General features: G+C 39.5%; 2 protein-coding genes across 4 annotated transcripts; both read right to left on the reverse strand.

Annotated features, from left to right (window-relative positions):
* Positions 1-789: 789 nt before the first annotated feature.
* On the reverse strand, positions 790-2,692 carry LOC121974599 (COBRA-like protein 4). The gene is made up of 5 exons (XM_042525737.1): positions 2,524-2,692; positions 1,889-2,425; positions 1,664-1,808; positions 1,323-1,600; positions 790-1,230 (listed from the first exon to the last, which is right to left on the reverse strand). Exons 1-5 carry the CDS (start codon positions 2,627-2,629, stop codon positions 932-934), a joined length of 1,365 nt encoding a protein of 454 aa, XP_042381671.1. The 5' UTR covers positions 2,630-2,692; the 3' UTR covers positions 790-931.
* Positions 2,693-4,525: 1,833 nt separating this feature from the next.
* LOC121974600 lies at positions 4,526-7,371 on the reverse strand. 3 transcript variants are annotated; one of them, XM_042525738.1, is made up of 5 exons: positions 7,218-7,371; positions 7,019-7,123; positions 5,746-5,802; positions 5,014-5,111; positions 4,526-4,916 (listed from the first exon to the last, which is right to left on the reverse strand). In XM_042525738.1, the coding sequence occupies exons 2-5, from the start codon at positions 7,068-7,070 to the stop codon at positions 4,641-4,643; spliced, it is 483 nt and encodes a 160-aa protein (XP_042381672.1). In that variant the 5' UTR covers positions 7,071-7,123; positions 7,218-7,371; the 3' UTR covers positions 4,526-4,640. The 3 variants fall into 3 exon arrangements, with proteins under 3 accessions (XP_042381672.1, XP_042381674.1, XP_042381673.1); XM_042525740.1 differs by lacking the exon at positions 5,746-5,802 and having other exon boundaries at positions 7,218-7,366; XM_042525739.1 differs by lacking the exon at positions 7,218-7,371 and having other exon boundaries at positions 7,019-7,203.
* Between the last annotated feature and the right edge of the window lie 7,883 nt (positions 7,372-15,254).

Here is a 15,254-nt window from a genome sequence, read left to right on the forward strand (position 1 = left end):
AGGAGAGCTACTAGCCATCATAGCTTTTCCCCTTCAAATATCCCGAGTGGGTACATTTTCAGAAGATAATCCTTGGGGTATCTCTGCTCGGTCCACACCCTCAAAGGGCATACGGAACAGGACCCGGTGACATGCGAGCAAAGACGAGGGCATAAACAACGAGCTAATCGGTTGTGCGGGCGCTTGCATGAAACTGGTTGGAGGAGAAGAAGCTGGTGGAAACCTAGTGGGCCCCTCCACCCATGTCCTTTGGTCAGTATGGGGGTCTGCACAGATAAGGCCAAGTCATTTAGCAAAGGACGTTCCACTGCTACTTGATGTTGTTGTACCAATTTCTACGCTCGGGCAGCTATGAGTAACTCTAAGTCTTCTTGCTATAAAGTGACTATTATGAATGGTCTAGGTTCATCCATCTTCTTATTTCAGATTTAGGTGAAGTTTCTATAGACGACGTCAAATTTGATCATGTCTGAAAGTAAAGACGATGATACACTGGTAGGGTGGCTTCGTTGTTGACTACGAGGAGCCTTGCCCTAAGGTCCAACCGGCTCTGGGGTCGGGCGACCGTATGCTAGGAGTCTTGGCCTCGAAAAATGGGGAGTGCTTAAGATCCGACCGATTCTAGGGCTGGGCAACACTATGCTAGGAGGCTCGACCACGAGGAGTACACCTTACTGTTCCTTAACTTTAAGTGTCACATTTCTCATATCATCTTAACTATCAATCTTATATTATTTTGGGGCTGCTCCCAATACGTCATATCACTCATAGTGATGCATGCCCATGGGGTTTGAACTTGGAGCCCAGAAAACCCAAGAATTTTTGTCATTTAACATAGAGCTAGGCTCACAGTAGATTTGAGATGATCGATCGAACACATGATTTAGATTGAATATACCGCCCAAAGAATTTTTCTCATGATCTTCGACTTCTACCATGACAGGAATATTAGCAACAAGGCAAGCACTGCCGGTGCAAGCTGGTGCTGCAGATCTGCAAGTCGAGCGGTCACGGGGGAAGAACTCGGCAGGTGAGGGTAAGCATCCGGCGGCGGCAGTTTGCACTCGTCGCCGTTGAAGTATACCTTCCTAGGGAACGCCCATCCGTTCTTGAAGGTGAACGTCCTCTCATCCTTTCTCAGCAGCAGCTCAGACTGGACGTTCCCATAGGCACCGGCCTGCATCAGCAGATCGTTGTAGAACTTCATTCCGTACAACATCCCTGTGTCGTCTGCATGCGACGATCGAGAAGAGCTAGGGGATTAATTAATTAATTAATTAATTAATACAAAAGCATGAACTGATCGATCATATATCTATTACTGATGTTTCCGTAGGGCAGGAGGGGCTTATAATCGAAGCTGAAGACTTCGGTGATGTTGTCGAGGTTGGGGTGCTGGACCACGAGCGTCCACTGGGTATAGTTCAAGCGATAGTTGAAGTTGGTGATGGCGATCTTGGCTCGCCAGTAGTCCTTGTAGTTGAGCTTGACGTGCCAGTGGATTCGGATGGGACACATGTGATGCGTGCACTGCAGCAGCGGCGAGTTGTCCTTCTTCGGGGTGTTGATCCCCGGCGAGTTTAGCTGATTGGAGTTACTCCTGCACGAATTAATTAATTAATTGATTAAGTGATGAAGTTTGCGGGAATTAAGGAATGCGTACTTGATGCATGTCTTGGTCTCGCAGCCGCAGGCGCAGGAGGAACAGGGGATGATGGTGTCGTTGTAGAAGGATGAGAAGGAGACGCAGCAGCTGGGATGCTTGGAGGCCAGGAACTGCGAGTAGGTGCATGTCACGTTCCAGGTCACTGCAAACGCACCCGATCGGGAAAGTCAGCGGGAATTTTAAATATTAATCTTCGATTACGAGAACGGCAAATTAACTTACTGAGAGCTTGAGTCTTGCGCCGGTGGTCGGGCGTGAAGAAGGTGGTGGGGGGAACGATCTTGGCCGGGCCGCAAGTGTAGCCGGGGCCGGGTCCCAGCAACGTGAAGTTCTGCGGCAGCTTCACCGTCTTGTTGGACGTGCCGGAGAGGCCGACGCTGACCTGGAAGGACGACACGGCGGCGGCCGGGTCTTGGCCGTAGGACGCCACCACGCCGCCCTTGCAGCAGTTGGCGATCTGCTGGTTGTAAGGAACGCCGGGGAGCATGTCGAGTATTGTGGGCGTCTTCTTGCAGCAGTGCGGCGAGCCGCCTTTGAACTTGGAGCAGTCGCCTTGCTCTGTCGCCTGAGCGCCCACCATCGACCAAATCACCTCCTTCTTCGCCCATGTCCAACCCAACGTCCACCCGGGGCTCATGATGTGCCGGTACATCTGGAAGTTGTTCATCGTCACCACTGCCACGTACCCATCAGCTGTCCACGAGATCACATCCCATTTGATGGTTATGTTTCCAGTCGGGTCCAACGGATCATATGCCTCTGCAGCGCAGTTTCAAACAATGATCGATCGATCGATCACCATGATCGACTTTCATTAATTTGTCTAAAGATTTACAAAAAAAAAAAAAGGAATAAACCTGCAACAGAGAACATCAGCACAATAACAAGCAGGGAAAGAAGATAATTTGATGTCCTCAGCGAACATCTCCAGCGCATCTGTTCATCCTTCGCGTTCATCGCCATTAGATCACCACCTCCTGCTTCTGTTTAATTTCTGTTGTTGAGTGAGTGAGGAGAGGTGCTCGATCGTGTGTCTTTATGAAGAAGAAGATTACTATCCACTGTTTTCGTTCCTCTGTTCTGAAGCAATGTGTTTGGTGAGGGAGGGAAGGAAAGGGACGATGGAGATTTGAAGAATACCTCCCAACGGTTACTGGTAAACAAATCACTTCGATAGATTTTAACCATAATTTTTATATATAAGAAGAGAATAGATTGAATCTGGAAGAGTTGGGATGTGTTTTCAGCAAGTAGAGAGTCTCCATCAATGGATTACTTACAACTTAGTTCTTAGACAATGATGAAGATGCCATATTTCTAGCCAGGCTTTCATCATCAATAATGATAAAGACATTATTATTACGCAAATGAGTTTCCATTGGGATGTGTAATCGTTAAACTGATTTGGTGGCTCGATCTAGTGGCCTAATCAAGGCCCAATCTAGCGAGCTAATCATTGCCAAATACATGCACATAAAAATTTTATACCGAAGATAAATAAAAAAATATTTATAAAATTCACTGAAGTGAAAAACCACCAACAGTGAGGAATGTAAGATATACACAAACACACATATTTATTAGCAAAGAAAATAATGAGATAAAAGAAGTGAAGTGAGATTTGTAACTACATTCTTCCATTAAAACTACAACTTAGGATCGGGCGCTCAGCTTCCGGTAGTGGTTTCAGCTCATCAAGCAGGCACAAACGCTGACAGAAGAAAAATGTTTTTAACTGAAATATCCCGGCCAGAACTAGTTCAAAGGTAACAAACAACATTACATGATTCTGGAGTTCAAATTTGTGAAGAAAAATAAACATATTCAATAACACAATCTCCAGCATCACATTTGACTTCCTTATTCCCTTTGCATCATGACTACTTCCAAGTTGGTCTCATGAATAAGTAGGACTTGGAGTTGCAAACTCCCATGGCATAACTCTCAAGCTCAAACAAGTCGGAGCTGGAATCGCTTCCTCCACCATCATCCTCCTCAGCCCCCCCACGCCACTCGCCTTCCTTCACTATCAAAGATTCGCCCGGCAGAGCAGCTCTCGCATTCGCCATGCATCTCTTCTCGTCAGAGTATCCGTCGGTGGACTTAGTCGAAGAATGGCTTTGCTGCTTCTCTTTGCATCCTTCTTTGCTGCTTCTGTTTGCTTGCTTTTCCAGGTACTCCGAAGCCTTCTTCTTCGAAATCACTTGGTTGAAGAATGATCGAATCAAGCTAGCCAACTTAGCAGCGGAACACGGTTGCCTTTCTCCTTTGTCTTTGGACTGGCAATCTGCCTTTGCTAGGCGTTGGAAGAACTCCGTGGTTTCTCCGCCGGGTGCATCCACGCTCCTCCTTTCCACCACCGATCTTTGAATACCGATCAGATTGGCTTCGTGGACCTTGCCGGAGTAGTATAACGCAGCTTCAAAGACATCGAGCTCGCCGGAGCTATTTCGGCGACGAGACTTGGACATCCCCGACGACGACGGTAGTAGATGATCCCCGCTGCACAGTGATGACGAATATTTTTACTCCGGAGAAAGCCCGTGGATCAAGTTGCGTTGGCGATCACAAGACTTAAAGAGTTGGGAAGTGTAACGTGGAGTTTTGGGATGAAGCAGGAGGGATTCAGTTCGTGTGGCCTCAGTGCTCCAGCGTGGCCCGGCGAGGAACGCAGAGATCTTCACCTTAACACCAGTCGTTTTCAAGCTCGGTAGATATTTAATCCTGCATGCGCTGCTTCTCTCGATACTGAATAATCAATACATTTAATTTGGAAAAGTGAACACGATTTCTTGTAGGAAATCTTCATTCTCGATCGCCAAAAAATGGAAAGCTTTATGAAATCCAAAGAAAAGCTGGTGAGAATAAAAGTTATGCTTTTTCGATTCAACTACCAAGACAACATGTCCATAACGATGATAAAGGCCCATGTGAGTGAATACCCGGGGTGATGACTACAGTTTTGAAAATTTGTCTAGTGATGCTTCTCGAACAGAGACTCATGGCAATGTGGATCTAACCAACCTCGGGGAGAACTCTTCGGCATGCTGCCGCTGCTTACCTTACTGCCCACGAGCTGTTGAAGTGACTCTATCTTGTTCTCGCGCCCGGTTCCTGAATGCCTACGGTCTGCTTCCCTCAGTTTGTGTTTAAAGCGCTGCTTACGGCTGGCTGGGTTTGAGTCTTGTTGCTTAGCTTGAGGAGGAGCGCCATGAGGTCCCAAGTAGATTTTCTCAGCTTCTTTGGTTGTCTGTTTGAAGCATATTATTGATGGAATTTGAGCTACATACTATTATTAGAAAACTGATGAACTAGTTAAGTGATACAATACACATTTGTGCACTGACCGTCACAGGAGGTATAGGATCAGTTACTGCAGGCACATTTGCATTAGCAAAATCTGGATCCTCAATTGTCAAGCTTGGGATAACAAATCCATCAGTATCTGCCACATGAATACGACATAAATGCAATTAAAGTAGCTTGAAATATGAGAATGATGCATAAGAACTAAGTTCCTTTCTTCTGGCATCTAGTGGTCTGCGAATCAATAAAAGAAACATAGGAGAAAAGGAGTGAAGAGATAAGAAACATTAATCCATTCTTTTGTACAAAATCAATATAAAATTGTATCCTAAAGTCAACACTAGACATAGAATATGCTTTACTAAGTGAAATTTGTGATGGAAACTTTGCTGAACAATTCATAGGAGAACAGAAATAAAGGATTCCAAACACACGCATTACTGAAGAAAAAATAGATGAGCTAGAAATTGTTTGGGGTTTTCACTAGCATGCAATGTGAGAAAAAATAATAGTGGAAGCAGTGTTCCGGAAGGAGCCTTTGCTGTAAATGTCAAATGACAGTAGATTATAAATGATGACTTGAAAGTCAATGTCAGTTATACTGCTTCAAAAATACTGGGTTTTTATCAAGCATGGCAATGAAGATGACACTCAACTGGAGTTGCACTACTAATTTCATAATAGTATTTGTTTCCATGCATTATCAAAAGAAAAGCTTCTTAATTAAAAAAAACAAAAACAAATTGAAGGCAAATCTTTGGTGGCTAAGTTACCTCTTTCCTCTAATTTAAGATTTGGAAGGGAAGAGCATTGTTTGCCAGCAAAGAATCCTGAATTGAATTCAGTTATCTATTATCAAAAACAAAAATAATTCTAAGAGTGCTCAATAACTCAATCTAGAAATGTTAGGATGTACATTTGCCAATTACTTCCATTGCATCTTGCTCATCAATTTGTTTATGTACTTAAACGGGTTCGTTTGTACAACATTTTGTCATCTTTACTGTGCTACACTCTAAAATATATCTGCAACCCCCACTGTTGCCTAGTATTCTAAACAATCAAATTACTACTAAGCTTCTTAAGAATTTGTTTGTTAGGAATTTGAACTACAACTAAAATTACCTCATATAAAAAATCAAGCATCGCCAATCTCACAGGCCTTATATATATATATAGCAAACCTATCTCACTTGAGAGATTCTGTTCAAGCCATTGTGCAGTTTAAAAGAAAGACGAATATTATCCACACTGAGAAAATAAACATGACCATTGAATCTTAATGACAATAAGAAAAAAGTCTTGTTGAAATTATCCACCAATCAGGAATACCAATTTGACTTAAGATAATCATCGCCAGCAAATTCAAATTCTTTGTTTTCTAAGGTTGTTGTCTGAATACAATAAAGGCTAAGGCATACTCATGCCTAAGAAATTAGATCTCCTAAAATTTTTCTGTAATCCAGCCTCGCTCCTTTTTTTCAGAACATTTTTCTGGGGGAACTTCAAGAAGAAGCATATGTTAGGAGATGAAGATGGTCTCTAAATCATTATCCGTGTTCTTATTCCTCCACCCATGGAATTCGAGTTGAAGAAATATCTAACTTAACTAAACTCATCCACCATCAAGATGCAGGATCACACAGTAATACAGTATATAGACCTTATTTTCCCCAACATATTTTAAAGTTCACTTCTCCCTGTCCAATAATCCAAGGAAATGCAAGTCTCAAATTCCCTGGCCTCGTTCATGTACTGTTAATTTAAAGCGAAACCAATAAATATAAGACTTAAAAGTTTACACAAGGCAATCTCCGAATTCTTCAAGGATACAGAAAGTGCACGAACAACAATCAAATACAAGGAGGTATCATGGAACGCTCTATGTCATGTGAATTAAATTGGTACCATCTACTATACAAATAAAATTTATATACCAAAATTATTACGATTTCCAGGGAATAATCAGTCCTAGAGAACTCTAAAAGCAAGAAATCTATCATCAAAATCAAATCTTTAGCAAATAAAAAAAGAGCTAGATCCTACCCCACTCATCTTCTTCGACCTCTGCGGCAGAACGATTCAAAGGGGGATCCATGGGTCGCAAACGAACATCGATCTCCGCGGCCGAAAGGGGGCAAAAGCCCGCACCTTTCCAACAAAAGGTCAGTACGCGATGACAGAAGATGAAGACGAAGCCGAAGGCAACAACAAAAAAATACCAAAAGCCAAAGAAATACAAAACCTGATGAAGATGCTCTCAAGGGTTGTGGCCACGGCCCGACAAGCACAACTCCATCTGGTAGTTATCAGAAAGAAAGAAGTTCGGAACTTGTCGGGTTATTGGATTCGGATTCACATCCGCCCGATAAAAAAACAACACCAGATAAAACGTGTTCACTTCTTGGCGAAGACGGATCCAATTTCTTAAACTGGATTTTATAAAATATAATTCCTACTATTTTGCCCATTTTTTCTAATGTGTATTATTAACGATCTTTAATAATCGCACAACAAATTCTTTTCATACTGCCAACTTTACTACTTGTTTGCTTAGAGAATAAGTGAAAGCCGACAACTGAAATCGCATATATCATACATATTATACTAAATATTCTTCTTTTTATGATATATATATATATATATATATGCGTCACAAAATTAATAAAAAATAATAATAGCTTGATTATTAGAGAAATCACAAGTTACTACCACAAATAAAAAGAGGTTTGGTGATCATATATATAATAAAAAATTAATTTCTAATGCATCTTTTTTTAAAAGCTGTGACTAGAGTTTATTTGATAAAAAACATTAAGAGGATCAATTATTTTTAAATATTTATCCTTGTTACTATTTATTTAGAAAGATGTTTATAAAATATAAAAATATTTTTTCCTATTTATATATTCAAAAAAACCCACCTAAATCATGGTAGCAAATGAACATTAGATGTGAATTAGTTGATTTCGTTTATCTATTTAGAAGTGTTAAGTGCGCCGATCAATTTACTAAAAATAGGTAAGATAATAAATTTATGCCTAAGAAAATTAGTTAAAATAGAGCAAATTAGAAGAGCTGAGTTAAATGAAACTTTAAAATTTTAAATTCTAAAACTTTAAAATTTTTAATCCTAAAATCTTGAACATGACAAATTATAAAAATTGCGGATTGAGTCCAAAAATTGTGCTTAGATCCTCTTTAGGTAGTTATTCCTCTGGCTCATGAGTCCCCATTTGCATCTGATGCCGATGGCTCAGAGCATCTGGAACCCATGCCCTTGCCATGTCTCCCCTTTTCTTCCTCTTACAGCCGACTGAGATACTTTAGCTTAAAATGCATGCGACTTGGTAACTACCTAATCAATTTAGTAATGGGTTATAAATTAATTTCATAATTTATTTTATTCATATAATCTGGAAGCAAGCATAATCATTTTTTACTATATTAGTAATTAGTGTAATGAACACAGTTTGCAAGGATGAACCTTTTATAAATATCAATTTGATTTAAATTGTTTCTAGTTGTGAGATTCAAAAACTAAGATTGATTTGATAATGTTATGTAAAGAGAGCCCCTCAATCTCTAATGTGGAAAAAGAGGAAAAGAAAAAAAGATCATGTGAAGCAACGACATAAAAATATACAAGAAAGAGTAAACACAAGAAGGAAGAGGAGGAAGAATTACCATGATTCGGTAGCGTACCTACTTCAAAAAACAACCGAAATTTTATTAGAATTCTCTCTACATAAGATAATCACATTTAATAATTCTCATAATACAATAGAAAAACAATGGCCATCTATAGACAAGAAGAGTTTAGGGTACAAATCTAAGTCCACGGACAAGATGTCCTCACATCATAGAGTTCCAAAGTCAACTTTAGGGATAGCCTCCCTTGTAATCTTGACTTGACTTCTAGACATAAGGTTAATTTCATAGCTATATGGAACTAAACTTAGGTCTAGAAGTCAAGTCAAGGTTACAAGGGAGACTATCCCTAGAGTTGACTTTGAGAAAATTAGTATAACTAAAGCTTCTAATAAGCATAGAAAAGTCATTAGGAAGCTAAGGTATCAAAAGAAGTTATCTCTAATGAACACCAAGAACACCTAAGGAGCATCAATAGATATTGAGTTTCTAAGAGTGTGTTTTTTACACTTTAGATGGGTTTAGAGTGTGTCAACTCTAATTAGAAAGGTAGTTAACTCAATTATTGTGAAGTTGGCACTTTAGGAAATTTTTTCAAGTATTGTGATATCTTGAAAATGAGAGTTAATTTTTACTCTTGAAGAGTAAAAAGTGTGTCAATTAAAATTTTGAAGTTTGACTAAATTGATATAAATATGATAGAATTCAAAGGAATGTGAAGTTGAGACTTTGGTATTTTTCTAAAGGAGATAAGGGTAACTTAGGTTTATTTTGACTTAGCAATTAGTTGAAAATACTATGATAGGAAATCTAGATAGTTTTTCTTAAGAGCTATAATTGTCATGCTTTTATGTGCCCTATCATATGTCATGATATCAAACATTACATTCATATTTTTATGAAAATACTATATGTCATGTCATATATATCATTTAGCTATGATAATTTTTCTTTTAGAAATATACATTTTGATGTATGGCATAAGCATTTATCATATATTATTTTAAATTCCTTGTAATTAAGGACAATGACATAAATTGGCATCCTAAGTACGATGATCAAAATTAAAATACCATATAGAGATGAATGATCCCTTAGTTTGGGAAAAATCTATTTTACATCTCACAAACACTATAGAGTTGACTTGTATGTGTATGAAGATATATTTGATACAAATGAGATATTAGGAATATGAATAAAACTCAACATGTTAATTTAATATATCTATTTGAGTTTTAGTTTTATCAAAATATATGGATTATATGAAGTCTAATCATGGGAAAAGTTAATGTGCAAGTCATGTGCATTTAGCCTAAAGATTGTGGTTGAAAATTATTTTTGAAAATGACTTCAAAAATATTTTGGAAAACCTTGGTGAAGTCTATTTGTTGATAGTAATTACCATTGAGCAATTAGATACAAAGTAGAGTGAAACATTGAAGTTTTCAATAATTTTTAATTTTATGTTATTATTTAAAAATGGGAGGTATTTTCATATACAACTATTTTCCCTAATAGTATATGACATAAATTATGTCTATATGAAATTTCATATTTTTTTAGAAAATCGTATAATTATTTAAGAGTTTCTGAAATTCAATCTAAAATTGATTTAGAAAATTAGAAAGTCCAATCGATTATGCACTATTATCAATCGATTGGGGCACGCTAGAATCAATTGGCATTGGACACTAATTGATTTGGACATGCTATAATTGATTAATAGTTGAAACCAATCGATTAGCAAGGTAGTCTTTGGCTTGAGTGGTCTATTTTCAATCCATTAAGATACATTCAGTCAATTTAATCATCCATAACCATTTGAAGTACTTAGGTAAGCATTTAAGGATAATTTTCTTGATAAAAATAAAAAATGAATGGTTAAAAGAGACTAACTTAAAGTTAAGAAAGAGGTTTAGATTTAAGATTGAACTTTTAACCTCATAACTCTAATTTTAGGATTTCCTAAATGTTTAGGAACTCCAAATCATTGTTGGTGCAATAATAAAAGTTGGAGCATATCTTGAAGGGGAGTTACACTCTAAATGCATGATTGTGATAATTTTTTTTAACAGATTTATGCTTAAGGCTAAGCATTGAGGAAAATGGAAATGTATGAGACATTCATTGTGAAGTTTAAATACGAAAAGGATCAATTTTGTAGAGAAGATTTTTTATGTGCGTCAAAAGAGAAGAATATAGGGTTTAAGTTAAGAAACTCTCATTCATACTTTAACATAGGATGAAGATGGAAATTGGGTTAATGGGTTAGCATAACATAAACATATTGTTAAACATCAAAAAGAAGAAGATTATTGGTGCAATCGTCCTCAGGTCAAGATTGATTAGTTTGACTAAACTTGAGATTGACTCGAGTTTGACTTTCAATGTTTGATAATATGTGAGAGAGAAGTCAAGTATGTCAAGGGGTGACTGAATTCTTTTTTGAAAAAGTTCTAACTGAAGGTTAGACAATGAAAAATCCTAACTAGATGTTATGCGATAGTAAAGTCCTAGTTGGGAACTATACAGTGGAAGTCCTAGCGGGGCTAGGTAGTGAAGACCTAGTTGAAAACTAGAAAATAGAAGTCCTAGCGGAATTAGATAAAGGAAAGTCCATGTAGGTCAAGGAGGATCACACATTGGCAAAGGAAACCCCTAATTGCGGTTAGGTAGGGAAAAACCCTAACTGAGATTAGGTAGGGTGGAAGTCTACCAAATGACTAGTACTAACTGAGGTTAGGCAAGAGAAAAATCCTAGTAGATCAAGGAGGACCACACTTGGTGATCGGAAGTCCAATGAAAAGTTGGTAAGGAGAAAGTCCAAGTGAGCCAAAGGATGATCGGACACTTGGTAATTGGAAGTCAAACGGAAGTTAACAAGGAAAAGTCCAAGTGGGAGGGTCGGACACTTGGTGAAGAAGTCCGAACAAATCACAGTTGACCGAATGCTGGATAAGAGAACCCTAGACTCGGATTAAGTGGGTTAGGGTTGAGTAATCAATTGGATCAATCGATTAGTCCAATGTCAATCAATTAGGCAGATCGACTTGCTCCGATCGATTAGGTAGAGTATCTAATCGATTGGGAGTGCTTTGTGAAAATACATTGAGGATCGAAATCTATTGGGCTTAGTCCAATCGATTGGACATGATTTCTCTTGACAGATTCGTGAGAGAACAAAGGTTGGTGAATCGATTGAGGTAGTTGATTCATCCTTTCTCAATTGATTGGACTAATCGGTTGGGGCCTTTTTTGCGAGAGAACAAAAAGATTGAGTAACGAATGAGGAATTGATTAAACTGCTTTATCTTACGAATAAAAATCTTCTGAATTGATTATGGCAATCAATTAGAAGCCACCGAATCAATTGGTATGACTCACCAATCGATTATGGGTTTGAAAAAGAGCTGTTTGTACATTGTTGGATGGTCGGTTGATGTGACAATTGATTAGAAAAAAATATAATCAATTAGAAGGCAAAAAAGTAGTTCGAACAATGTCCATATAAAAGGGAGTCCATCTAGGATTTTCACCGCCGATTCTTGGGTGTTTGGAGAAGAATTGATGCTGCATTTTCTACCACCAAGAGGCAATCCAAAGCAAGAAAAGAGCAAGCAAAGAAAGTTTCATATTGTAAAGTCGTTTTTGATTTCTTTTATAGCATATTTTGTGTTTCTTATTTGTATTTCTTGCGCTTGAGTTTGTACGAAACTTCTTTACCTCCTAGAAGGAGGTTTTCATAGTGTATCATGAGAAGTGAGCCTTTGGATTAGTCACCTCAAGGGGGTGGATACCAAATAAAAAATAAGGGTGTTAGCATTATGAAGATTTTTTATTCAAGTATTCACTGCAAATCAAAAGCGAACAAAGCTATTCATCGCCCCCTCTAGCTCTCTTCGTGTCCAGACATGCTACACTGTAGCAATCGATTTGGGACATTACTATGTTGATAAACAGTGTCCGAATCAATTGCTACACTATAACAATTAGGGATGTCAATTTTCCTCACGGGTTGGAGGTCTTGTGGGAAACCCCCAAAATGGGGGCAGATTCAAATTTTTTTTACAAGTTCAGGTTCAAGGATTTTTCAAATCCTAGCAAGTTGAACAGGGTGGGTATGAGGATGCTATCCACATCCCTGAACCCGCCTCGATACGACATGATGGAAGATGGAGATGGGGACGAGGGTGAAGATTCCTCGACATCCTTTTAAATTTGTTCTCAGAGATGGCATGAGGATGGTTATGAGAATTTAATCCCTATGAGGTCAGGGATAGAGATTTCTCGGTTAAACAAAATCGGAGATGGGGGCGGGGATGGAGACAGAGATATAATTTAGTGATGGAGATGGGGATGACAAATCCACCCTTGTCTCATCCCATCCCGTCACATTGCCATCCCTAATGATAATTGATTGAAGAAGGGTTTATAAACCTAGGGGAATGCCGCCCTGGGTTGTCCGATCAAGGGTTACGCAAAATAAGGCAGAGATCTGATCGTTGAATTTAAAACGGTGCTTATCATATCAGTCGCGGATATTCGCCTGTCACATCAAGCGTGCAACGGCAGAGATCGAGACACATGGCGGTCGACGACAGGGAATCATTAATGGGGCTTAATTAAAAGGTATGGGCGGTGTGCTCAGCCATAATGACTAGAGATTTGCACAATGTCCCAGAAATCGAGAGGGCGTCAACAACCAATAAAAGGCATGTGCCCATGAAAGCGAAGAGAAATGGAAAAATTACTAAGTGTTGCCGCCAACCATCCCGGCCATCACAGATCTCTGACTAATTAGTAGCTGAGTGGAGGCTTTAAACTCAGGTGTGTAAAGGATAACCGAGAGGCAGTTCTAAACCCAGGAATGTAAATGATAGTCGAGGGGCAGCTCTAAACTCAAGTATGAAATTAATTAGCCGAGCGACGACTTTAAATTGACTTCAATGGTCACCATATCCAAGCTACGGTTCCAAGCTTAGGTCAGTAAGATAAAGCAGAACGACGACTATAAAGATGATATGAGCCGATTAGAAGCTCGGAAACAGAGAATGCCCAATCAGGGGAAGGTCACTGAAGACGCTACTTGTCCAATCAGTCGGACTTACAATCTCTTTCGACTAAACTTAAGGAGAAGACTTGTGATGTGACAATAAAGGGGGCCCACCAAGCGTGGGCCAAAGGCAGAGACAACAACCGACGTATAAGTCAAATTCAAGGTGGTCAGCGGTGGTCAACGATCCCACCAAAGATGGCCGAGCGAAAATCGACGCCAACTGTTGATCGGGCATGAAGTGTTCGATCGGCCAGGTGGCTCGTCTGAGCAGAATGCTCATCCGGCCAGGAACACTATGGCAAGAACATTAGATGCTCATTATAGATCGGGTCGAGCGAAAATAATCTACTGAATCAAGTCACTACGGGGAAAAACAACAGAGATCAATCGAGCAGAGGAGTCCAGGTCGAACGGCTACCCCGCTCGACCGAACAGTAGGACCATTCCCGTATCTCTTAATATCTCTTTGGGAGGTAATGTCGTTGATAATAGGGGATGATCAACAGGTAAATCGTATGACAGAAGCTTCTGTCTCATCAGGGATTTGCATGCCTTGTTAAATTATAGTGTTAGAGACACTTTTCTGACATGTCCTTTCATAGGATAGTTGGGAAAGTGTGCTCATGCATTGAGGAACGTGTGTGTGACCCACTGTGGCACTATATAAATGGGAGTCCATGCATCGGCGAAGGTATGTGCTATTCACTGTTCACGCCTCTGCTTTCACTGTTGCTAGGTTGCTCCGTTTTCTACTGTTCCGATGATTGACTTAAGTGTCGGAGGGCCAACACCGGGGACCCTTTCCTTGGCCCGACACTGACGTTTCCAGTGTTGTAGAGTGAAGCGCAGTCTTCACACGATCAACTGAGAAGCCACATCCCCAGCTAGTCTTCTTCATGATTTTCGGACATGATCAATGTCCATTAGTACTTTCCGATTTATCTTGATAACCCATAAAAAACTTTAGTTCATAGCGGTTGATTCAGAATACTACTGTGGTCATGAACAATGTCGAATTGATTGTTATAAATTTGTAATCGATTAAAAAATCTGATTCATATTTTAAAGATTATTGCTCGTGTATGGAAATGATATTTGATAGCATAAATATAATAAAAAAATAAACGAATATATATGATTTGATTCTATGGCATTTTGAATTTTCTAGATCTATTAGTCGATTTCGATCAAAATGAATCAGATTTGTTATATTAAGAGCAATAATTTTTTAAATACAAATTAAAATTTTTAATTGATTGCAACAATATAGCTAGGGTGTAAATGAACCAAGCCGCTCATGAGCTCAGGGGCGGATCCACTAGGGGGCGACGTCGGCAGTCATCCCCCCCTCTTTTGCCGGCGGTGGAACCCCTAATATTATGGGGTTCCAAGTGAGTTGTGACTCTCGAGGGCGACGAGGAAGCGGAATCCAAGGCCAACAACGGAGAAAACGAAGAGGGCAACCATCTTCGGATTGGCCCGGTGGGTCTGCTGCTTAGATTGTGTTGATAAAAGGATAAAGAGGCGGTGGCGGCAGCGTCTTTTCAGCTCCGGGTTTGTGTCGCCACAGGATCG

Source organism: Zingiber officinale, chromosome 4B (assembly GCF_018446385.1).
Source record: "Zingiber officinale cultivar Zhangliang chromosome 4B, Zo_v1.1, whole genome shotgun sequence".
Classification (NCBI taxonomy): Eukaryota; Viridiplantae; Streptophyta; class Magnoliopsida; order Zingiberales; family Zingiberaceae; genus Zingiber; species Zingiber officinale.